At 41.8% G+C, this 26,011-nt stretch overlaps 1 protein-coding gene across 9 annotated transcripts in view; it reads left to right on the forward strand.

The window, feature by feature from the left end:
* The window catches only part of LOC132836999 (AP2-associated protein kinase 1-like), a 128,229-nt gene that overhangs the window by 79,858 nt on the left and 22,360 nt on the right, over positions 1 to 26,011 (forward strand). For 3 of the 9 annotated variants that reach the window (XM_060856618.1, XM_060856623.1, XM_060856625.1), the window contains 3 exons: positions 288 to 445; positions 2,836 to 2,949; positions 10,697 to 10,813. In XM_060856618.1, coding sequence (XP_060712601.1) covers positions 288 to 445; positions 2,836 to 2,949; positions 10,697 to 10,813 — 389 coding nt within the window. Of the gene's footprint in view, positions 1 to 287; positions 446 to 2,835; positions 2,950 to 4,780; positions 4,877 to 10,696; positions 10,814 to 24,077; positions 24,306 to 26,011 lie in introns of those variants that run through there. The other 6 variants (XM_060856622.1, XM_060856627.1, XM_060856626.1 and 3 more) reach the window with 4 other exon arrangements.

Below are 26,011 nucleotides of genomic sequence, written 5' to 3' on the forward strand. Positions count from 1 at the left end.
TATATATTATTTCATTCACCATGTCAACAGAGTTAAGGTCAAACCAATTCTTTCCTTTTAATTTTATTTTGTCTGTTTTTTAACTGTGGTGTAAAAATAAACTGTGTTTTGCTGAAAGTCGAGTAGTTTGACCAATTGAATTGCATCTGGAATGCAATGTCTTCAACTTAGCTTTAAAATTAGAAACATTTTGGGTCTCAACTGTCTTCTGAGTATATCTTGACAGGATTTGCTCTGGCCCATAACAGTAATATCTAATATTTTTGATGCAACAATCTTGCACTCAGGTCAGCTACAACCACTCCCTCAGGATCTCCACGGACCTCTCAGCAGAATGTCTACAATCCTCCTGATGTGTCTACGTGGAATCCTTTTGCCGATGACAACTTCTCCAAACTCACTGCTGAGGAGCTGCTCAATAAGGACTTTGAGAAACTCAAGGACGGTAAGTCAGACTTGGGAGCAGATGTAGTGAGTTAATACTGTTGAATTTATCTTAATCTCTGAAAAAGAAAAATGAATGTCATAAAACAAGAAGGACTTGAAGGAGCAAAGAGACTGTCCAGACTCAAGAAAAAGCTAAGTTATCGCGGAAAAAAAAAATCAAGTCTTTCAATGTGTACATCTTGGTTTATGTATGTAGCATTGTCCATTTCAGGGGCATGACCTGTTTCAAATGAAACAAATGGGTTAACTTGTTTTTGTAAAACAGAGCTGCAAATGTGTTGCTGGTCAAAGCACAGCAGGTTAGGCAGCATCTCAGGAATAGAGAATTCGACGTTTCGAGCATAAGCCCTTCATCCTGATGAAGGGCTTATGCTCGAAACGTCGAATTCTCTATTCCTGAGATGCTGCCTAACCTGCTGTGCTTTGACCAGCAACACATTTGCAGCTGTGATCTCCAGCATCTGCAGACCTCATTTTTTACTTGGTAAAACAGAGAGAAATTTCACATGACCTGACCGAGCATCGAGTGGTGCTTGTTTTAACTCACTGGGGAAGAGGAGTCCTCTCTCTTCACCTTGAAAGGGCAAAAGGAAATGGTGTCAGAGCAATATGCAGGCAAACATAATGTAAAAACTGTTCTGTGTTATAGCAGAGTCTGCATTATGTCACCTGCAGAAAGCAGTGATTTATGCTTCACATGTATTTGCATGGAGATGTGCTTCATCAGGCTTAATAGTCGTTTGGCTTTGATGCTTGTGCAGAAGCTCCACTGCACCGGATACTCCTGGTCATGGATACTGTTTGTTCTTTACCATAGGCTAGCTCATGGGATAATTGCATCCCAGTCATGAGGCAGCTCCACTAATGCAGAAACTGCTGTAAAAACAACAAAGGTTATTCAAATCATTTTCTGATTTCTTCATTCAGTTGCACTGTTGCACAAGGTTCAAACTTTCAGATGAAGCAGTCCGTCTTTTGGAGAAAATAATGAGTTCCCGCAGCGCTTTCTCAAGATTAAGCTTAGCCTGAATGAAAGCCAATTGGTGAATGGTCTGACAGGCCAAATATTGAGAAAATGGCCTCCTGTTGAGGACCCAAATGCATGCTGTCAGTGTGCATTTGATCTTTTGCATCATGTGACTGTAGCCATCAGAGATGGCCTTGGCAGAACAACTCCCTTTGGTCACAGAATATTAGTCACACTGACTGAGAGTCACCTTGAGAATGCCATTTTTATATTCTTCAGGCATTGACGAAGAAAGTGCCGGAGAAACTCAGCAGTGTCTGTCAAGAGAGAAAGAGAGTTCACAATTTGAGTCCAGCATGACCCTACTTCACAACCTTTGTAACATGTCTCCAAAAATGGTGCTCTGGAAGAGGGGTACGAAGATGTAGATTTTTCAGCAAGCAAGCAAAGTGACAAGGCAAAGAGGTTTGAGTAGAGAGCAGCAGTTAACAGATGAAAGTTGATGGCACCATTGATGCTGAAGCAGGTCAGATTTGGAATAATAATGTCCATGTGCAGCGGTGTTCAGCTGGAAATGAATAAAGGTTAAAGCCAGGACCTAGCCACGACGTTCTACATTCCTTTCCACTTTTTACTTGAACTTAATTTTGTTTTTGTCTCTCTGTCTTTGATTATGTGTTAGTTCGACTCTATTTTCTCTTCTTTGCTTCCATCATTAGTTGAAGCATTGTTGGTAACTTGATTTACAAGTGACAGGGAGCAGCTGGACATCACCTTTGAACCATTTGCTGCCAACACTGATCCTTGGTCTGAACATTTAGTTTACCATATGTTATGATTCCCCGAACATCTTTTCTTCAAACAAAGATCATCTTTCTCAGTCTTGAATATGACTGAGTTGACTGAGGGTCTACATCTGTCAAGAGCAGGGAATTCTCAAGATCTGCAGTGCTCGGAGTCAGGACATTTCTGCTGAACCCAGTTCTAAATGGCAGAACCTGTACCTGCAGGCTGTGGCCTCACGTTATGCAGTGTCAAACCAAGTGACACAGTTGCTCAGAGCCAGTGTTGGATATTTGTGCTAGTTTTCCACCTGGTGTTGTTTCATAACCTCCAGGATGATTGTAGTGACTGTTGGGAAACCTGACACTCAATCTGCATCCTGAAAGGAGCCACATGTTCAGCAAATGCTTGGTATTAAGACAGTGCTTTTGGAATAGAGTTTAAATGAAGGACTTTTAGCTTGAGGTATTTCTGTTGCTTAAGGGAGCTTTAGATAATTTCTGATGAACGTTTTCGAAGCAAAGGCATCAGTTAACACCCTGGCGTTTATCATTTATTGTGGTGATATTGTTTTTGCATCAGAAGAAAATTATTTAAGAAGTGATTGCAAAACTTGACCTTGTTCTGAAATTTTCTAGGTAAGGTTGAGAAGACCAGCACATCCGCTGAGAGCCTGATCCCAGGGCTTCCAGTAGCTCAGGCGCAGTTGCAGACAGATGCTTTTGGAATTGATCCGTTCACAAGTGGTGCAGGTAAGAGGACTAGCCCATCTTTGACAATCTGTTCTCATTATGGTAACTTTGGAAATCCAAAAGCGTGCTTTTGCCATACTGCACTGGAAATATGAGTCATGTCTGAAAGCAGTAGGTTATTTTTTGAGAAGGACCTAGATGTTGGTAGCCCTTATCCAGGGGTAGTGTAACAACACTGGGTCAACCCTCCTGCTTAATTTAAAACCAGCAACACCGAAAAGATTTATCCTGTGCAGTGATCTATAAAAAAAATCAAGTAGCTGAGATCTATGTAAAGTAAAAATTAACAACTTTATTTCTTAAAGTATAACAGAGAATAATTAAGTGACCGCTATTTATAATTTTTTTCTCTCACCTATCTTTTACCTTCCCTTCTATAATACTAGTCCAATAAAACTCCCAATTAAAATTTACAAAACAACACTTCTTATCTCAAAACTAAGCAGCTATAGGTTCTTGTCTTCGGATCTTCCTGTGTCTCCTCTTCTCCTCATAAGGAATTTCTGCATTACAGGTTACTGATTGAAAAGGGACTTTTAAGAGAGAGATTTTTTCAAGCACTCTCTTAGATGCTAGGACATGGCAGATTTCCTCTCAACTGTTCAATTTCCCCCCAGTCAAAGTCTCCCCCAGTTTCAAGATTGTCAATATACTCAATTCAAACTTGATCGGAAATTGGTATTTTTATCAGGGTATAATTTAAACTGATTGGCCAGATTCGAATATGTTTTTGTCTCCAGCCAACGAACTATTCAACCCAATGTTACATATGTTGTTGCCTTATTGAGAACAGTTGCTGCTGTGTCCGGTAGTTCTGCTGCTTTTAACTCTCATAAAGGTACACCCACATCTTTGTAACAATAGTGAAAAAAAATGATGAAACTGTTTTCACTTGAAATAATGTATGAAGTTCAATGTGTGGCTGAAAGCCCAAGCGAAAAATCACATAAGTTGCTCTCCAACTCAGAACATTTTCTGGAACAGAATGCTTTGTTGCCTAACGTTACAGGACTAAATTCCCTCCTTGATTTTTGAGCCATACACCCATTTGTGAGCCACTTGATTGACTCTTCGTAGATTCCAAGTGATCCCAAGCGATTGGTGAGGCTGAGGATTTGTGCAAGCACTAATGGGAGTCCACAGAAAGTTCCCAGAAAGAGCTGCACTGAGCTGCTTCTCCTTGTCAGGCAGCGTCAGTCAGAGGTCAGAAAGAAAGCACAATCTATCTGTGCAATGGTTGGATGATGCTTTTTGCTAAATTTTTCCTGTGTGCTTTCAAATGAACAGCAAGTTACCCGAGTTTAAGTATTCCATGTGCCAGCATTTGGAAATCACTGAATGGTACTCTTTGAAGTTGGAACTGAACAATTTGCCGGAAACACCTTAATTAGTTGATTTTGTCAAGTAACTAATGAATGAGGTTCATGATATTGAGTCTTCCAGAGCTTCAATTGAGTTTCCTGCTTTTGTTTATGGTCTGAAATCTTCTCAAGGAAGCTGTGGGAATAATTTCTCTTATGATACTAAGAAAACTAAGCTGAACGATCACAGCACCAAAACAGACTTTTGAACCTGCTCACACTTAATGGGTGTTCGGGATCACCCAGTCCTACCACAGAGCTGAAACATCAATCCTTGGTATTTTGGGCAGAATGTTCTATTTCTGTGTGATAAATGCAATATGAGATAAATGTGACATGTTAGGGCAGATGTGAAGCAAATAAATGGTTTGGTGATGTTTAATTGCTTTGTGTTTCCTTCTATCATTTCTTGCTTGTCTTTGTTGCCTTCTGCTTCTCCCCGCCTGCTGTTATCTGCTTGGTTGGTTCAGCAGGCAAGTCCACAGAGCTGTTTGTTCCGGATGCTTCCATCCCGGCAATCAACGTGCCTGACCCTTTCACTCCTGTTCAAACATCAGAGCAACCAGGTAAAGAGTGCTGATCCTGCTTTTTGATCCCATCTAGAGATGAGGCAAGTCATTTGGGAGACCTCTTAACGAATTAGTAAGGTCTTCATCAGCCAAGTTATTGAAAATTATGTAAGTTTTAAGTATATTGAGCAGTTAGGTATCTCCACCCTTGATCCTATTAAGAGGCAGCATGGTGGCTCAGTGGTTAGCACTGCTGCCTCACAGCACCAGGGACCCAGGTTTGATTCCTGCTTGGACAACTGTTTGTGTGGAATTTGCATGTTCTCCCTGTGTCTGTGTGGGGTTACTCCAGGTGCTCTGGTTTCCTCCCACAATCCAAAGATGTGCAGGTCAGGTGAGTTGGCCATGCTAAATTGTCCATAGTGTTTGGTGCATTTCTCAAGAGTAAATATAGGGTAGGGAAATGGGTCAAGGAGGGTTACTCTTCAGAGGGTCAGTGTGGATTTGTTGGGCCGAAGGGCCTGTTTCTGTACTGTAGGGAATCTAATCTACTAAGGGGCTGTCATCAATTCAACAATTATCAGTTGGCTTGGCCTCCCGTTTGTCCTTTGTAGCAGTATCTGCACTTAAGACTAGAAGCATTTAAGAATAGGAATTGAGTTGGCTATTTGTCAAGAGAATCATAGAAATTATTAGAATCCCTACAGTATGGAAGCAAAACTGCCATTTAGCCCATCAAGTCCTCACCGACCCTCCAAAGAATATGCAACCCAAACCCACCTCCCTACCCTATCCTTGTGACCCTGCATTTCTCATGGCAGTTCTGATGGATTGTGACGATTTGCCTGCCTTTTCCCCATAACTCTTCATTTTAATTTAAGGAATAAATTTCAGCCTTCAAACCTTCCCATGTTTGAACACTTCACTCCTCCTCATGTATGATTCATGCCCCACAGATTTCACTGCATTGTTTTCCTTCCCATTTCTGTTAATCTTTTGAAAAAAAGAGCAAACAAAGTGTTTATGATTAGGCAAATGTGTGCAGGGAGCCCAGATCAGCTCATATCCTCTGCAAATGTCCTAAAACCTCTGGCCTTTACGCTTGGAATAAACATTCACGGCTTGAGATTCAGAAGCGAAGCTCATTGTGGTGTTGTAGTTGTAATGGGAGAGTGAGAGCTTGAGCAAGTAACAAGCATTTGACAAGTAAAGTTTTGGGCGAGAGGATGATTCAGTGTGTTGATGCACTGGCCACCTAAAAACATGACTGCACAGATTTATGATGGCACAGTCTGGCAATATTCTGATGGCTGGTGAAATCAGATTACAGCAAGGTACAACGATTCAGGTTTTTGATCCTTAGAAGCCCTTTTTGTAAAAATGTGTTTCACCATCACAGTAGGTGTTTCCATAGCTGTGGGTCTTCTTTTATCCCGTCTGTTTTGTTAGATGCAGTGTGATTATACCTGCTGTTAGGAGCACACTCCACAGTGCTAAAAGCAGCAGCCTTGTGCCCACGCTTCCCATCAAACAGCAAAATGCTTTAGATGTTTCTTCATGGCAAGGCTTATGTCTCAGAACAGCATGTTGTTAAAATTGAAGCATCCGAGAGGGCTGATTGTTGTGCCTGTAGTTCGTTACAATAAAGGTGTAAAATTTTTTTGGAAGCTCACGGTTTTTTTGAGTTAGCTACAGTCACTTTTTTTCCTCAAGCTATCCCGGATGTTAGGCTCCAGCTTTCCTTGAGAAGGCTCGTGCTGGGAGGATCATCTGGAGACACAGTAGCTGCAAAGGTGGAGATGCTTCCCCCCCCGCCCCCCGACCCCAGCCTCCAAATTTTCCCAAGGGAGGGAACAAGGAGTTGAGTCAGTGACTGGGTTTCTGAATGTATTTCACTGAGAAGGTGGGATCCTATCATGCAGACCCCACTTCGCAAATAGCCCTTGAACTGGACTGCAGCAAACCATGAATTTGCAATCAGGCCATTTTTACACGCCATTTTCTCCTCACGTTTAATGGAAAAAAATTTAAAAGCAAGGAAGCTTGGGGAGGTGATGGCCTCCTGCTATTATGGCTGGACTGTTAATCCAGAAACCCATACGTGTTCTGGGTGACCGGGTTCAAATCCCGCCCACAGCAGATTGTGGATTTTGAATTTGATAAATAAATAAATAAATCTGGAATTCAGAGTCTGATGATGACCATGAATCCATTGTCAATTATCAGGAAAAACCCATCTGGTTCACTCATGTCCTTTTGGGAAGGAAACTGCCATCCTTCTCTGGTCTGGCCTACATGTGACTCCAGACCCACAGCAAGGTGGTTGACTCTTAACTGCCCTCTGGGCCATTAGGGATGGGCAATAAATGCAGACCTAGCCAGTGATGCCCTCATCCCAGGAATGAATTTTATAAACACTGTTGGTTGCAAAAACTACCATTGTAGATATCAAATGAATAATAATTTCCAGACTTCCCAATTGATACAGATTCTACTGCATTTTCTGTTGTTAAGATCCTGAGTGTTTTTGCTATGTTTTAGATTTCGTTTAGCTGAAAATTATGCTTTGCTATTAAGTAAGCTGTTCATCATGTTGATTGCACATCAGTCGTGGAAAGTCAATTTCCCTGTGTCATCAGCATTGCTGCGATTGATTTGTTAAAATGTTCGACATGACTTCATGTTTGCTGAGACGTTTTTTGAAGCTGGTGTCAATTTAAGCTTGCTGTTAACTCCTCTTCCCCACCTCCACCCCACCCCTATCTTGAGGTAAAACAGCAGATGTGATTTGTACTGGGAACCTGAATTGCTTGGTTCTGATTCAACTGAGCAAAATGAGTTCAAAGATAAAGCATATTTTTCTACTCTTGTCAAAATTGTGTTAAAATGTTAAAAATGAGTTTATTTGTACGGATTGCTTGAAACTGCCAAGTTGGAGACAGCACAGCCGATATTCCCCTTGACTTGACCTTGTGAAGCTCTGTTACAGCGCTCTGATAAATGGGCATGACAGACTGTGACTGTTTGTGGATATGTGATGTTTGTGATCCCTCCCGGTGAAAGCACTCAGTTCTCACTGATTTGCCATGACCTCTTGATGAACAGGAAAATGCAAGGAACACGGATAAATCCGTGATCACAAACTGGCTCATGGCATTGCAATCTAAAGATCTTCTCCAGTGACACAACATGAATGGGCCATGTTTCTTACAACCCACTGCGCCTATCCAGAATCTTATAGAACAGTTAAGTTATGTCACTGTTGAATCAGTGTTCTGTCTAATTGCTCAGGATTGCATTATCAACTTTGCTATTCATTGACTTCGCTGGATGGGTTTGTTAATTTTGGTAGCATTGTTGGCAATTGCAGAACAAACATTTTCAAGCATATTGAATTTCTTTGAATTAGTTAAATTTCCCTCATAAAATAGCCTGGGCTTTTTTGTTTTACCCTTTCTGTGGACCCAACATGATAAAAATTTGGATGGTAGTTCAGTGACACTTGAAATCTGCATTCCTTTGCAGCCATTAATCATCACTAAGTGAACAGACCAAAGGTCCTGACTTCACTCCGGAGCATGTGTTCCATTCATGGTGTGATTTATGTATGATTTAACTATTACTCCAGGAGACCAATGCATCAGAAGTTGATGACACTGCAGTAATAGAATATGTAAGGTCTATACACTTTATAGCAGCAATCACTAAGTTTTGGTCTGGAAGGTAACTCCCAACCAAGTGCCAAAATTGGGTACTTGTGCAGACAACCCGTGTAAACAGCTGTCTCTGCTGAATTAAGCTGTATTAGATTGTGAGATGCCCATGCTTGGCAGAGATGCTTTTTAACTTTAATATTATAGTCAAGAGCTCAGTCCCAATCTTGTCATCCACTTCTTCCATTTTCTTCATTTGCAGGTAGAATCATTTGTTGTAGTTCCACCATTTGGCTTAAATTCTAAATGATGTCTTGCACATTTAAGAATTGTGTGCTCAAGGTATTTGTTTGTAGAGACTGAATAAATTAATACTTTGATTGCTTTGCATAGAATTTCAAGATTTTAACCTTCCCTTTGGGATTACACGCATGATTTCATCTGGTTTGCTGTAGAAGCTAAAAACCAATGGTTGCCTTGTTCTGACACAGGCCTTGGACCGTCTGAACTCTTAAGTTGTTTATGTTAGTCTCACCAGAAAAGATCAGTCCCCTTTTCGCCTTCCCATCACTGTTTTGTTCACTATGAATGTTGTGATTAACAGGGAGTTTGAGTGTATTGCCAGCATTGAAACCTGCATAAAGGTGTGTGCAGAGAGGTTAAATGTGGCTGTGGTTTTCTTTTGCCTCTGAGTTGAAGGATTCTATAACTCATTGAATTTGCTCATAATTTTAAAACTTTTGTTGTGATGTTGGCCTAATTTCTCAGCTAGCCACAGTTTTGTACATATTCCATGCTATCAATAATTCAATCCGTTTTCCATGTAGCTATGTTTCAGCATTTTATATCTGGTTTCATTATGTTTCTCTCCTTCGCCCTCTTGACACAGAAAAGCTCATTGAAGGTTTGAAGTCTCCTGAGACTTCATTTCTGCTCCCTGACCTTTTACCTCTTGGTGACCCCTTTGGGAGTACTGAGGATAATATCAATGGTAAAAACAAAAATCTGCAGATGCAGTTTTTTTTTATGTGCATGATCATATTGCAGAAATCTGGAGTATATTCAGCTGTTACAGATTGATTCCATTCAACCTGAGTGTCAAGAAGTGTGACAAATGATGAGTACATAAAAATTGAATGTACGTAACTTGACTTCTGTCTGGTGTTGTCTCTCCCCATTTTGTACAAACACCGGGTCATTCAAAGGCTCTGCATTTGAGATGGCATTGTGATACATCTTTATCCGTGATGATTATATATGTCAGTGGTGCTGTCCATGAAATGACCAATTTGGCCACACAACTGCTATTCTACCCAGTCAGTTGTTTCAAATACCTGTCATCAGTATCAGAGGTTGAGGTCAAAAATTCTTTCGGGTCCCATTTGTTACACTTCCACTCGATTACCTCATTCTTTTGTTTCTGCTACTGTGTGTGCGTCCTGTGGTTCTTGTGAGCTTCTCGCCCTGTCCTCCATCTCCATTGTGCAGCTCTGTCCTGTAAAGGGTGGTGACTGGAGTCCAGACTGGACTGAAATAAACCGTGTTAAGTGTTTCGAGGAATACCTGGCTGCAGCAGTGGCACGTATTTCAGATCATGCCTGTGTTACACAGGCACTTAGTTGGTGACAGCTTTTGCAGCTGACAAAACTATGACTCTAACTTGTCATTTAACGCAAAAGTGTCCATTGCTGATGAGTTCTGTTGCTCTGTGACTTGATACTCTTTACCAGCAAGATGAAGCAAGTTATTTTTCAGAGCTGTGACATTTATCTCTTGGCCTTCCATTTCCAATTCATTGGTTTTTCAGTATTCGTTCAAAAATCTACTGCTTAGTCAAAGCACATTGCACACTGCATCCCCAGTTTAAATATGGAACTGTGGATTTATGAACCACTGCATCTTTGTGCAGATCGTGGCAGAATTCTGATGCACAATTCTAATAATAATAGCAGAGTAAACCTAAGCGAAGTACTTTTGTTGTCAGCATTAACTATCCTCTGAGAACTATCCAGAAGAGTTTAGTTGCCGCATCTGCGTTTTTAATAATAGTACAAAGATTAATGGAGCTGTTGTTGAAGAGTGCAAATTATCTGTAATTACCTAAAGCTGAACTAGTTTTCCTTTGGGGCTCTGTGGCAGCTTGGCAGTGTTCTTGAGACATCTTAACATTTCCTTTTCTGTGTGCTTGCCTTTTTAATTGTCTGTTTGTGCTTTGGTTAAAAAGGAAAGGCTGAGATAGCGGTGGGAAATCTCATATCTGGATTTGAGCCCTCACAGCCTCAGCGACTGCCTCCAATGCAGGTGGAATCTTTAAGTGTTGTGGCTACAAAGAATACTTCAGGTTGGTATGTCCAGTGCAGTTCATCTCAATGCCTGTTGTCACCACAGCTTGCAATGATCAATGTTTTATCTATTGTTTTCCAGTTTACAAGTCAGCAATTTGAAAACTAGGCCCTTGCAGAAACATCCTTTGCATTTTCCTCTCCAAATTTATACTCACCTTTCTACTTTTTAATCTGTCTTCTCCCGTGCTCCTCTTTCTCAGTCTTACGTGGAATTTAGTTTCCTGTCAATAGAAAATAGCACCATAACGTGCTTTTAGTTCATAGATTTGTGTTGGTCAAAGGAAGGGGCAGATAGCTGAATGCAACTCTGTCATTTCTAAGTCTAGCTTCAGGGTGCACACACATCGAAACTGCATTAGTGCTACGGTCAGGGAAAAGGGGCAAATGATGCATGATTCGGGAGAAGGATTCAGGAGTCATTTACTCGTGGAGAAGGTGTTGGCATGGTGCTGTGATTTGGGTAGGGAAGTTTCACAGGGCACGCCTGTGAGGGTTATTAAGTGACAAATGGTTTGAATTTTGGAGTGCACATTCTTGAAAAGGTATTGCTTGCAACTTTAGTGGTTAGTCTTCAAAGGGCATCAGATAAATACTTAAAGAAGAATACATTTGAGGAATATGAGGCAAGAGATGGGGAAGCTGGGATTCAATGAACCTATGACCTCCCTCTTGGCTCCACCTCTTGCTAACTCCCAAGAGACATAGCTGTTGGAAGTGTGTTGGGAAGGTGGAGAAGGTTGGGCCTGGAGCAGCCAAGAATGCATATGGAGATCATTTCTCCAGGGAGGGCTTCATAACTGTAAGTGTGCAAGTATTAAACTCTAAATTTATTAGAAGCATCATCATCTTTGAGTGGTAAGATCATCTTTCATTTTGTTTGTTCAGAAAATAAAATAGGAAAAATTGATCTTGATTTTTTTTTATGAGCTTCACTTCGTCAGCTGTACAATTTGCGTCACTGTTTTTGCGTTGCTCCACTACTGAGTAACAGCACAAGAGTTAAATTGGCTGCCCAGTCAATGTCAGACATGAGCATGCATTTAAGACTGCGTTTATACTGTGTCTGCCCATCCAAAGTCGAGAGCTGTGGTGTTGCTTCCCGACGCACAGGATGAAGTGAGGTTATCTAGCTTAACTTAGATGCATTATGCATGTGTGTGGTTTGAATCCGGGGGCAACAAGTTTGGTCATCCACGCTGTGAGAATATGGGAATCAGCAGCACTAAGTTTTTATTTCCAGTTGACTGTGAGCTTCTATGACCGACCCACCCAGGCTTTGCACTTGCATGAATCTCAAAGTGGTGTTAAATTGGAGCAATGTCACTTTTGCTGTGATGTCAAAATTCCAAATTAAAAATATCTTGGATTCTTGATCTGAATGGTACATCATGAGTTGTTCTGTTTGCAACACAAACAGTACAAGATAGCTATCTCTGTATTGAGACATAAGGAAAATGTGGTTCGGAAAAGGATTAACTCAAACCCAGTTTGTCAGTCTTGGGGAAAGACTCAATAGGGTTCCTGCAGGTCTCATTTCTTTTGTGATCAAAATGTGACCACTTTGTCTCTCACAATATTCTGAAATTTCCAAGTACAAACAGGTGACAAACTGGAATGTGTTTTGGTGAAGGGAATTATTGATGCAAGCCAGGGGATTCTTGAGTCTGCTGTTGGTTATTTTTCAGTGTTTTTTTTTCCCGCTGAAGTTAGGATATGGGGAAGAAGCACAACTGTAATTATATAGTGCAACCCTACCAACTCCCACCTCTCCCCAGCACGCGCGCGCACACACAAACACTTTTATTTGTGAAATAACTAACCATTTAATTAACCATTTGCTTTTTTTTTTGTTCTTTCTCTTTCTGCTTCTCTGACTTGCATCTGCTACTGCTGAACTTTGAAAAGACTCTCTCACCGGAGAGGACTCCATTCTTGACTATTCTCTCCTCTCTAACCCAGCGACTGAAATTATTGATGAATTTACTCCTGTAATTTCATCTGGTCAGGTTAAGCCAGGTAAGGACACCTAGTCCTGCGTTTTATTTCTTCAGAGCTTTGGCTTTTTGGTCTTGGCACGTTTTATTTCCTCCTGTGGTTTTAATCTCTTCCAGTTCTTTTTTAAGAAAGTCACATGCTGTAGCTCGAAGCTGTGGGTGGAATTTATTTTCAGATTTTTGAGCAAACTGCTTAGTATTGCACAACAGAAACATCCGACAAAATGGAATCTAATGCTTACCAAGTGGTATGGCAGAGAAGGATCTGAGTCTATTTTCTTACCAGGACTGTGTTGCTATGAACATTCTGTATATCTTGATGACTTTATCTGGCTTTTACACCATATCATTGCAAATCCTATTTATTATTGTTTGGCTTGTGTTCAGTACTGTGCTCTTGTAACTTGTTAGTGAGCCTTTCCATTTTTTTTATAAGTTCTGTCTCTTTACTTCAAGTGAAATGATTTCATTCTGAGGAGCAGTTATCTCCAAATAGAGATTGTCATTGTTTGTGAATTTCAATACAGATCCATGTGCTCATGACTTCTCAGAATCTCTGCACTGCATTTTCTTTCATTGATCCAGTTTCAGTTTCAATAGTGTTGGCTGAATAGCAGGAACAATTGACAGATGATGACAGAGGCAATGACTCTTTCTTTCTTCTTCCTATACTCCCTTCCAAACACTAAAACTGAATTCAAGTCTTGGGCACTTTCAAGCAGAGTTAAAATATGCTAATTTGAAGGAACTTGGAGTTGCTAACTGTATTTGAGTCTAGAATCGGAAGGGGAGACAACCAATGAAGAGTATTTTCATTTTCTTTGAACCATGAGTTATCTTCTTCATATGCAGATGGCATCAAGCAGTGTTTTCTTCACCTGCCCTGAAGGCTTATTAAATACAAATTTTGATGAAAAAATCTTCGCTTTATTATTCTGCCAAATTTTTCCTTTGCTTCATTGGACCTTTCTAGAGAGGGAGCTCTAAAATTTGCAAGTTGCAAGAGTGGTGGTCTGTTAAAGGCAATGTGTTTTCACCCTCTGCTTGGCTTTTCAGGCATGGACATGGTTTTATCATGAATAATTGACTGACCTTGGTTTATACTGCAGCAATCACCCAGCAATGTCAAGGAAGGTGATATTATGTCATGTCTCCAGCAACATTGAGTCTCCAACTGTTCATTTCCTGATTGCACACACCCATTCCAATTGGGTCTGCTATGGCTCCAAGAGAAAATGTGCCTTTGTTGCAGTAATGGGCAGCAGGGAATTCCTCCGTCTGAAGAAATAAGAGATGCCAGCAATGATTCAGGAAGATTTTGTGAATTTATGTCCGAAATTTTGAAGGATTTTGATCGAGTAGATCAAGGAAAAGTGCTTTGACTGGTGGGAATGTTGGCATCCGGAGTGCACAGAAGGCAGATAGAGGGGAAAGGACCAGAAGGGTGCTGAGAATTACTATGCATTTCATTGTTGGGGTCAAAAATGAGATGTCACAAAATATAATGCTAACAGATTTGTCAGTACCATTTGAAGGAATTTGAGTTAATGATTATCGTGTGTCAAGACGAGAGAGCGAGGATTGGTAGGGGAGAAACAGCTAAGAGGATTGACTTGAAAGCTCTTTGATGGAGTTGGTACACACTTGGCCAAATGACCTCTCTATGCGCTGTAACATTGTATGAATCAGTAATTTACCAGGTGTCTCTGTTTTAGTTCCATTCCCCTTAAACTAATCTGGAAATAGCTTTAATGGCTGTGCAAGACTCTGACTGGGAACAGTATTTGCCAATTCATCCAGAAACTACAGCAGTTTATTCACATAAATGCCAGTTTACTCACCTCCCATTTAAGAGTGTGTCCCTTTGACCTCTGTGTGATCTTTTGTCCTTTCACCAGTTGAAAAGCTGATGATTGCTGTATTCTGTCCATGAATTTGAGGCACTATCTTGTATTTGTGGAAATGGGGGTCGAGTCTGATCCAGTGCAATGGTTGTGAAATGCTTGTGGATTTATGAGGTTTAGCAGCTGTTTTGTCCCTTTGCCCTATCTTGTCTCGTCCACAGTTGAAGAACTTCATGTATGGCTTTTTGCTGCAGAGATGAGGTGTAATTATTGATATTGTAAGCTTCACAGTTCCTTACAGTGAGTGAGACAGAATGCAGGAGTAACTGAACAAGTCTGGCAACGCTGGTGTTGAGAGAAACAGAGAAAACATTTCAGTTCAGTAAGATTTCAGTTCAGATGAAGGATCACTGGTCTGAAATGTTAGCTGTCTTTTTTTCTCTCACTCTCTAAAAATGTTGCCTGACTGCTAAGTGTTTTGTTTTTCTTTCATTTTCGCAGTGTCTGCAATATTTTGACTCTGTGTGAGTGAGAGAGAGTGTGGAAGCCAGGCAGCCACGTAACACATTTCCAGATGCATTTTACTTGGATTCTGCTGCTTGCAAATTCCATGTGGAATGCCAGTTTGTGTTGTGAGACAGCACCCATAAGCCATTGGGTGCACACGGGTCCAAGCTCCCTTCATGCTGGGTCATGAAGGACAATACAAAGAGATGTTGGAAACTTATAAATCCAACATATATATTGATGTATGGTTTTACAGCTGATAGGACAGCTGAAGTCAGAGGATTCTCGAATTTGCTAAATGCGAATGCACCATTTAAAAAAAGCGGAGTTTTGCTGCCACAGTCTGACCCAGATACTTGATATGGGAAATGGCAGCTTTCTTGAAGATTTAGATGATTTGTCAGTTTAATCCCTGAAGCTGCAATGACTTTATGATTTGAATTGTTTTACCTGAGCACCATTAGTCACAGTGATGTGTAAGGAAACATCATGTGCAAATATTGCATTGCAAACTGCATTTGAACATCTGAAGCATTCCGGGAGTTAGGCATTGACAGATCGAGCCAATTGCTGAGAATGGAGGCTTATGTGTACAGTTGACCCACATTGTGTGTTCTGCATCTTGAAGGGCTGGCCTTTTCTCAAGGAATGGTTGTGGGGGGGTGGTGGGGAGAAACTGTTGGTGAGGGAGGTGGTTTGGCAGACGGATGGTGAAGGGGTTGGTGTGTGATGAAGAGTTTTTTTTTAATTCGCCGCAGATTTTGATTGATGAAGGCAAGAGGGAAAATAGAAAGTGTCAAAAATGTCATGTGTCAAATGTCAAAAATGGGGTGGCACGGTGGCTCAGTGGTTAGCACTGCCAGTGACCCAGGTTTGATTCCAGCCTTGGGCAACTGTCTTTGTGGAGTTTTCTCATACTCCCAGTGTCTGCGTGGGTTTCCTCTGGGTGCTCTGGTTTCCTCCCACAGTCCAAAGATGTGCAAGTCAGGGTGGATTGGCCAGCCTAAATTGCCCATAATGTTAGGTGCATTAGTGAGAGGGAAATGGGTCTGGGTGGGTTACTGTTTGGAGGGTTGGTGTGGACTGGTTGGGCTGAAGGGCCTGTTTCCACACTGGAGGGAATCTAATCCAAATTACTGTGGGTGACCGGTCAGAGAAACAGTCCTTCAGAACATTGTATCATTCTAATTTTGGAAAACACAAGGAGGCTTGCAAGGCAGAAGTGAGAGCTGCATCTGATGCAGATTGCAGAGCTGGGTGGACTCCATTATGTCATGTTTATATTGTCTCCAGCATGCTTGCATGAAGTTTGCCAGAATTTGAAGTATGGATTTCAAGCCGTGATCCACCAGTTTTGTCACACTTAAACCCTTTCCTTCCTGTTTAATGTCTTTAACTTCCTGATTAATCTTGCCTCTTAACAACCATACCTCCTCCCTTTTACATGCTGCAGAGGATACTAACCTCATCTCAGACTTTGATCTGTCTGTTAAAAATGACAAAGTGGAAGAAGATGAATTTGACCCTATTCCTGTGTTATCAAAAAATTCACAAGGTAAGCTTTGACCGAAACCATGTTCAGTGTTCAAAGTAGAAACATCCTGCTTTATTTCCATTCTTTATGCTTTTCGTTAGACCATCACAGGCCAGAGGAAACAAAATGCAGGTGTCATTCAATCCTGATTGTTAATTCCTGTAGATGTCCTTAATAACATCCAAGTTATGTCAGTGCTCCAATTTTACTGTAATTTTTGTTTCCAGTTCATCCTATTTCCAGTAGTAACTTGGAAGGTTTGAATTGAATGCTTAATTCAAGTTACTGGAAAAAAGTATTTGTGTTAATGTACTGAAACTCACTTCACTGGGTGGCTGAAAATAATATTGATGAGCTGCCAAGGCTGGCCTTCAAACATCACGTGTGGTCTGATGGGACTTTGCTTCTAAATGTTCCCACTCTTCAGCAGTCATTCTCTGCAATGGGTTCTGTGGTCAGGGAGTGAATAGTTTTGTCTCATCTGAAAGAGAGAGTAGTTATGAGCATGATGAATTATGTTGAGAAGGTCTTATTTTTTCGAGCTTGGGTGTTGACATGATTTCTGGAACTTCTTTGCACTCTTGTTCTCAGTCTTGTCTGAGAATCCTGAATGTGGCAGTGGTGGACAAAGGTGAAGCATTCATCTTGAAGTCCTTTGTGCAATTGCCAAATAACTTCTGGCTTTTTTATGCTTCAGTGCAGTTCCTGCATGAAGAATATCTTGTTGGAGTCCAAATGCTGGACTAATGCCTGGGAATAGGTATCCCCAATGAGGAATGTCTAACCATCTCACTTGGATATTCAAAGGCACTACCATCACTGCAACCTCCTCTGCCAATATGGCTAGGAGTTATCAATAACCTTTATTGGGCTAGTCACTTCAGTACAGTGGGTGCAAAAGCAGTTTAGAGGCTGGGAATTCAGTGGTGCATAACTCATTTCCTGACAGCACTGCCTGTTATAACAGATGGATTACAGCAATTCTGCAGCTAGTAACCATCCTCCAACTCCCCAGAGCTTGTCACCTTCTCCAAATCAAATTGGAGTGTGACAGGTGAGTGCAGGACCAAGCAGCCTGACACCACATTCACTATATGAAGCATTGCTTCCCCCACCATCCTGCACAGTAGCAGCAATATGTACCACATATTGGATGCACTGTGGCAACTCAGGAAGGCTCCTTTGACAGGATCTTCCAAGCCTATAACCTATACTACAAGAAAGGACAAGGGCAGCAGATACACGGGAACACTACCATCTTCAACACCCCCTCTCCAAGCTGCACAGTATCTTGTTTTGGAAATATATTACTATTCCTTCATTGTTTAAGGGATAAAGTCCTCAAGACCCATTCCTCACAGCACTGTGACTGTACCGACGCTGCAGCCAATGACTGCAGTGGCTCATCACCACCTTCTCAAGGACAGCTTAGTAAAGGTAACAATTGTAGGCCTTGACAGTGACACTTGTGCCCCATGAAAAGAAGTGAGATGAGCATTTGGATGACCAAATTGTTGTGCACCAACTTCTAATTCTGTTTCCAGGAAGGCACTTGGGTTGACCCATGAGTTAGTCACTGTATCTAAAGTTGATTGGGTGGAGTGTTCAATGATATTGAATCCATGTCCACCAAATCTCTTGGCTGAAAGATCAGAGTTAAACAGCTTTTGTTGGCCATGTTGCAAGAAAGTTGTTCTGGTAGCTCTCTTGGAATGATAATGATTCTCTTCGGAGTGCCATTATACAAAACTTTCCTTTGTCTTCAGTACTTTTTCTGGAATTTCTTTTTGCTCAGCAGAGTAAGCTGAAGAATAACAGTGAGTTGCTTTCTGACATATATAGTGAAATAATGGGACTTGTTTGAAGATGTGAATGTTCTCTCCAGTTAATCTGACCATCAGAGACCAAGAATGCTCATAGAATCCTTACAGTGTGGAAACAGGCCCTTCGCTGCAACAAGTCCACACTGACCCTCCGAAGAGTAACCTACCCAGACCAATTCCCCAACATTTAACATTAATACACCCAACCTACACATTCCTGAACACAATGGACAATTTTGCACAGCCAGTTCACCTAACCTGCACATCTTTGGATTGTGGGAGGAAACGGGAGCACCCAGAGGAAACTCTCACAGACAGTTACCCAAGGTGGGAATCAAACCTAGGTTCTTGGTGCTGTGAGGCAACAATGTGAGCCACTGTGCCACCCCAATTCTCTACTTACTCTTAAGGACTAACCAATTCCTTGAACACTTGTTAATGAGCCGTAGCTGAAAAAGGACAATCGGCATCTCTCTCCATTCGAGACAATCAGTAATTGTGCATGAAGGTCACCCTCACAAATCTGGGATTTGGCAATGAGGCAACTCACTGTTATCTGTCAGCTTACACTGAGTGGACAAAGTGAAATACTAGATAAAAATCCATGACAGCACCATCTCAAACACTTCTCCACGGCTCACCTTTAACGTCTGCATTGTGATTTTATTGTTGTGCCTTAACAGCCTCATATTGCACAGAAAATAGTCGGGGGTTACCAGAAGGAAAGATGTGTCTAAAAGAAAACAAACAGAACTGTGAATATTGTCAGGTGGCCTTGGATGTCTTAAAGAGAAAGCTTAGATGGAATGACTGAGGCATTCTTAAAGATGTAGAAAAAATCATTTGTCTGCAAACCAAATTCCTAACAATTTCTCCATCATAAAACGTCAAGAGTTGCCCCATTTCATGTCCACGGTGGTTGAAGGAAAAAAAGTGCTCCCTGCCTTTTTTGAGGTCGGTTGTCTGAATATGGCTTCAAGTGTGAGAAATCTTCTTTTTCATCCAATAAACCTTTAACAAAACAACCTTTGACTCATCACAGATGGACTGTGCCCATGCTCTGGCACATGCTGGAGAACTAACAATTGAAGTTAGGAGTAAAGCAGCCACAGTTTGTGGGCTTAGTTTATGCAACAGGAACTCAATGCTTTTTGGTTCACTCAATAAACTGTGTCTTTACACTAAACTGACTTGATCAACAGAGCTACCTGTTCATCTGCCTCTTGGCTCTTTTGGAAATGTGGAATTGAAGCATTGTGGGATGTTGCAGTCTTCTGATGTCATGCAAGACTGCCTTCATAGTTTACCAGGTTTCTGGGTTTCTCTTCTCAGGCACAGTACTATGAACATTAATTCACCAAAGGGGCACTTTTATGCAGAAGATAATTCGTGTTGATAAATTCCCCCAGCATAATATAGCTCACGCAGTCTGCATGTGTCTTGTGTTTTTCCAACTAAGTACCTAAGGTCGCCGCAGACGCATGCATCTGAAAACCGGTCCAACCCACAGCAGCCACACCCTCCGCCATAGGGACAGCAAGGGGAGGCAGATCTAGAATCCATCCCAGCTGGAATGGGGATCTGACCCTCTGCTGTTTGTGACCAACCAAGTCCATGTTGCTCTGGCAACAGATGTGTATATTGCTGCTTTCCTGAGAAAGGAAGCAACATTTCAGGAAGAAAAGTCAACTAAATATTTAATAAAACAGCTAGGGCTGTGTGAGGAACATTCAATCTCAGCAACCTTTTGGGACAATCCACATGAAATTCTCATCATAGCCCATGTCACGAAAGATGCTGTGGCACAGTGCGTGAGGCTGTGGATAGTGGCAGTCAAGCCTTCAGTGCCCTTTCCATGACCTGGCTGACGAGGAACCTCTTACGATCTCACTGCCTGCAACTGGCATATCTTGGAAGAATTTACACCCTGGGAGTCAACCAATTAGGCTGTTACAAACATATCTTCCTTGGCTGTTGGGTCCTAGAGTGGGGCTTGAATCCAGGCCTTCCAACCCGGAGAGTGGGACATCACACATTGTGCTACTGTACCTCTATTACATAAGAATTTTATGTGGATTGTCTCAAAAGGCTGTCAAGATTGAACCAGTGTAAAAGAATGTTCCTCAAATGGCCCTGTGTTTTTTATTCAATATGTGGTTTACTTTTATTCCTGAAATGTTGCTTTACTTCTTGGGAAAGCTGGGATCTGCCGACGTACTTTGATGAATGATTAAGCCTTGAATAGTTGAACACGTCGCACTTTAACTCTTGCACAGAAAACGGTGAAATAATCGAGAGTTCAGTCGCTTCATACTATCAGAAAAATGTTATTCGAAAAAATTGGTGCCAGGGATGTTGAGTGCTGAAAGGATGGCATGTTGCTTCTTGACTTTATTTCAGTAATTTACGCAATTTATCGCAATTTGAAGTACCACCTCGAAAGAAATTCCGTTTCAAGAACTAGTTTCAAGATCTGAGGCCATCTTATAAGGTGTCACCCTTGATTCGGTAGTTATAGTGCTGATACGTGGTCAATGAGTCAGGCTGACACTCTCGTGCAGTCTTGAATGTGTGCTGCACTCTGCAAGCTGCTGGTAACCCATGAAACTAAAACGAAGATAAACTCCGCAACACCATTTGAAAAGACACACAGTAGATCGCCCAGTGTCCCCTCCAGCATTGTTGCTGAAACATTTTTGCCCTCATTAGATTTGGTCCTTTATTCCATTTTTCATTTCATGGGGAACTGGCTCCTTGAAAAGTAGGATGCCAAGGTGACCACACTTTACACAGGCTGTAATATGTTTCGGGATGTGCTGGAATCAGAAAAGGTGCTGCATGAATGCAAATCTGCGCTTTCTTCCTGAGTTGTCATCATGATGTGAAGTCCCTTTTTTGCCGGCAGACAAATTTTCCAGCCAAGTTTGATGAATAGCTGGAACACTGCTTAAGTTTGCGAAGTTAATCGCAGCAACTAGCATCCGAAAGCAGGGATGAAAGCTGTGATCACACTGAACCATGTGGTTCATGGACAATAACAATCAGTTGAACTGTTTGACCATGTCACTTTAAGGGAATTCACTTTTCCGTATATTTACGATCAATGCTGCGGTTGAGCTCAATTTCACATCAACCTTGCATTTCTCATCCATTCTCTGCTAAAACCAGTTTCACTGTCAGTGGAGGTTCACTTTTGTGAATCAAGCTTCAGTTTATTCAGGAAAATTATTTGGAAATAATTTGTATGTTAAACGATCAGCACTCAGGTAATTTGTCATTTTTTTAAATAAACCTTTTCCTGTCTCTTCAGAATCTTCCAAGGTTTAAAAATGATACTGCCTGTAATGTTACGTGTATTACAATGTTTGGTCAATATTATGAATTGAAGAATAGAATTTGGATTGAATGACACCAGCATTTGTATACTTCATGGTCTTATGCCTCTGGAATTGCTGTCATTTATTTCTTTTGTTGCAAATCCCTTTGCCTTTATTTATAATTGGGATGACCTCTGTAAACGTATCATTGCTGAAAATAGGATGTATTTAAATTGTGGTCAAGAGTGTGTTGCTGGAAAAGCACAGTAGGTCAGGCAGCATCTGAGGAGCAGAAGAATTGGCATTTCGGGCATATGCCCTTCAAGAATGAGGCTTATGGGTCGGTGCTGAGAGATAAATGGGGGAGGGGTGGGGTTTAGGGGGGAAAGTAGCTGAGAAAGCAATAGGTGGATGAAGGTGAGGGAGAAGGTGGTAGGTCAAAGAGGAGAGTGATGGACAGATCCGGAGGGTGACGCTGAGTTGGAGGCTTAGGAGTGGGATAATTGTGAGGGGGGAGGGGAAATGAGGAAGCTGTTGAAATCCACATTTATCCCTTGTGGTTGGAGGGTGCCAAGGCGAAATATGAGGTGTTCCTCCACCGCACGTCGGGTGGTTAGGGTTTGGCAGTGGAGGAGACCCAGGGCCTGCATGTCTTGGGCGGAGTGGGAATGGGAGTTGGAGTGTTCACCTCCAGGGCGGTGGGATTGGTGGATGCGAGTGTCCCAGAGATGTTCTCTCAAACGATCCGCAAGAAGGTGTTCTGTCTCCCCGATGTAGAGGAGACAACACCGAGTGCAACAGATGCAGTAGATGACACTGGTAGAGGCACAGGTAAATCTCTGATGGATGTGGAACAATCCCATGGGACTTTGGACGGAGGTGAGGGGAGTGGTGTGGGCGCAGGTTTTGCACTTCCCGCGGTGACAGGGAAAGGTGCCAGGATTGGGGTGTTGACCTCACAAGGGAGTCACAGAGGGAATGGTCTTTCCAGAACGCTGATGGGGTGGGGAGGGAAATAGATCCTTGGTGATGGGGTCTGTTTGGAGGGGGCGGAAGTGGCGGAGGATGATGCAATGTATGCGCAGGTTGGTGGGATGGAAGGTGAGGACCAGGGAGGGTTCTGTCCTGTTGCGTTGGGAGGGGTGGGGTTCAAGGGCGGTGGTGTGTGAAGTGGAGGAGTTGCGCTGGAGGGCATTGTCAACTACGTAGGAAATGAAGTTGTGATCATGGAAGGAGGAGGCCATCTGGGACTTTCTGGGTTGGAATTGGTCATCCTGGGAACAGATGTGATGGAGGAATTGGGAATAAAGGATAGCATTTTTACAGGAGCTAGCGTGGGACGAGGTGTAATCCAGGTAGCTGTGGGAGTCGGTGGGCTTGTAGTAGATGTCTGTGGTTAGTCTGTTGCTGGAGATGGAGGTGGAGAGGTCCAGGAAGGGGAGGGAGGTGTCTGAGATGGTTCAGGTGAATTTGAGGTCAAGGTGGAAGGTGTTGTTAAGGGTGGAACTGTTCAACCTCCTCATGGGAGCATGAGGCAATGCCGATACAGTCATCGATGTAGCAGAGGAGCAGGTCGGGAGTGGTGCCGATGTAACTGCAGAAGGCGGACTGTTCCACGTATCCAACAAAGAGACAGGCAGATCTGGTGCCCATGGCTACCATTTTGGTCTGGAGGAAGTGGGAGATTGGAAGGAGAAGTTGTTGAGGGTGAGGACCAGTTTAGCTAGGTGGAGGAGGGTGTCAGTGAAAGGGGACTGGTTGGGACAGCGTGAGAGGAAGAGACGGAGGGCTTGGAGCCCTTCATCATGGCGGATTGATGTGTACAGGGACTGGATGTCCATGGTGAAGATGAGGCATTGGGGGCTGGAGAAATGAAAATCTTGGAGGAGGTGAAGGGCATGGGTGCATTTACATTGTGACCAGCTCACAGAGAAGAGGTTGCATTGTTGATGTGAATGGTGGTTACTTCAAACAGCAATGCAACAATAAGGACAGAACTTCTCATTTCACAACATGGAGTGAATTGTATCTGCTGAGCTTACTTCATTTAACCTTCACACATTGAATCCAACTTCAGACTACACTTGGTTTTAACACCACTCATGCAGCATCACATGAAATAAGCTTGTTAGAAATTTGCTCCACCTTTTCCCCCCTATTGTGAATTTTCTGGCATTTTGTTTATTTCATGATGTTAACTCTTTGCACCCTGATGTAAATCAATTTGTCTTGCCCTTCCAGGTGGTCACTCTAGAAACAACAGTGGGAGCTCTGAATCCAGTCTTCCCAACTTAGCTAGGTCTTTACTGCTTGTGGATCAACTGATAGACCTGTAGGATGGCACAGCGTTAAGTTCAGCAGTCCTCTGCATCAACATTTTCATCTCCCACTGGATTTTCCGTGCAACCTGTGACGAGGGCTTTACTAACTGAGGAACTGAGCTACATTTCCATTTTCTTGTCTTATTTACTGTTGTGTCCTATTTAACCAGCATGTCCTTTCTGACATTTTTCCATGATTAAAATAGATTCGTTCTTGACATTTTTGGCAGAACTGCAATGAGGATGAAAGAAAACTGTTGCACTAATTTGAGGTTAGATTGTCACATCGCAAAGCCTCCAGATTACTGTGGAACTGCCAATAACAACAGTATGTGATAGTTTATGAGCAAAGTCTGATTGTTTCTAGAAATGATGTGACAAACGTTGACAACTTTGTTGAGTTTTGGAGCATTTGACACTGAAGACTTGTAGTTTTGCATTTCAGAGAAGTTACATTGCCCCTGACTGACATTCATAAGGAAATGGAACCTTTTGACATCAGAAAAAAATTGAAATTAGCATGACTTGAGACTTGTCCCAAAGGTTATGTTGGATTTAGGTCATGATTTATTTTCTGTGTGAGGATGGAAAACCCTGGTACTCTGTCTGATGATTGATTGTCTTGATAGCTTGGCACCAGTGAATCAACAAAAACAATATACAGGACTGGAGCTACATAAGGTCCGAAAGTTGATAAGAAAATGTTTTGTCCTCTAACATACCATTAAATCACTTAGTTCAGCTAAAAAATGAAACGAGGAATGGACAGAATAGGGAAAGGTCATTCAATCTTTTCACTGTCACTTTCCTTTACACGGCTGTCTTTAAAGATCATTCAAGTTAGATAAGTAAGAGTTTTGAACTGAGATGTGTTACTTGAATTATATCTACACTGGACAAGAAGATTTGAGCAATATATGTTGAAAACTCATCAGTGTTACAGTAAAGGCCAATTGTGCAATGACTTGTTTCACTTTACAGATCACTGTTAAATCAATCTCTTTCTTTTGGTGAAATTATTAAGCACTGTTCAATAAGTCATTCAAAGTCTATCCCTCTCTTTCTCTTCTGTCTCTCTGTGTTTCCCTTGTCCTCATTAACAAAATCTGTACTGTTTGGTTGCAATAGCAAACCCTGTAGTAAATAGGTATGCGCATCCTTGCACACTTGGAAAGTATTGCAGTCAGCATTTTAAAGCACTGTTTCACTTTGAGGAAATTGAAAACTATTCCTGATGCACTTTTTATTATGGTTCAGAGCTGCCAAAATCAGATTTTACAATGTAGTTGTGGAGGTTAAGATCTGCAGTTCCACGTAATGCTGTGACTCTTGGATCCAAATCACTTCTCTGCTGAGTTCATTTCTTGATGGGCAAACTGGAATCTTAAAGAAAGAGGATGAACTGATGTTTCAGTGTGCAATATTCTGAATGCTGTTTTGTTGCCTTCTTGCACACCCCTCGTGTTCATTTGTTTCTGATAGCACATAACAGCTTTGAATCAGATAGTCCTCACACCAGTAACAATGGACAGTCATTTGGATCTGCAGTTTGGCTTTTGTGAATTGAAAATTAGATTTCTTGTGTCTATTGATGTAGGATTAATTTCAAGGTAATGGGATCCTATGACTTGTAAAAAGGGAAGTTGAGTTTGCTGTAAATTGAGTGGCTTGAGACGAAGCATTGTCAGAAATTAAGCACAGCTTCAATCACATTGTGAAGACACCCTGTCAGTGATTGCAAATTTGGCTGCATTATTATCTAAAAGTGACAAGTGTCCTAATCATAATGTTTTGACAAAATTGAAAATGCTACCCAAGGATTGAGATGCAAACTACGAGTCTATTATCATGTAA

This window comes from Hemiscyllium ocellatum, chromosome 48 (assembly GCF_020745735.1).
Source record: "Hemiscyllium ocellatum isolate sHemOce1 chromosome 48, sHemOce1.pat.X.cur, whole genome shotgun sequence".
NCBI lineage: Eukaryota > Metazoa > Chordata > Chondrichthyes > Orectolobiformes > Hemiscylliidae > Hemiscyllium > Hemiscyllium ocellatum.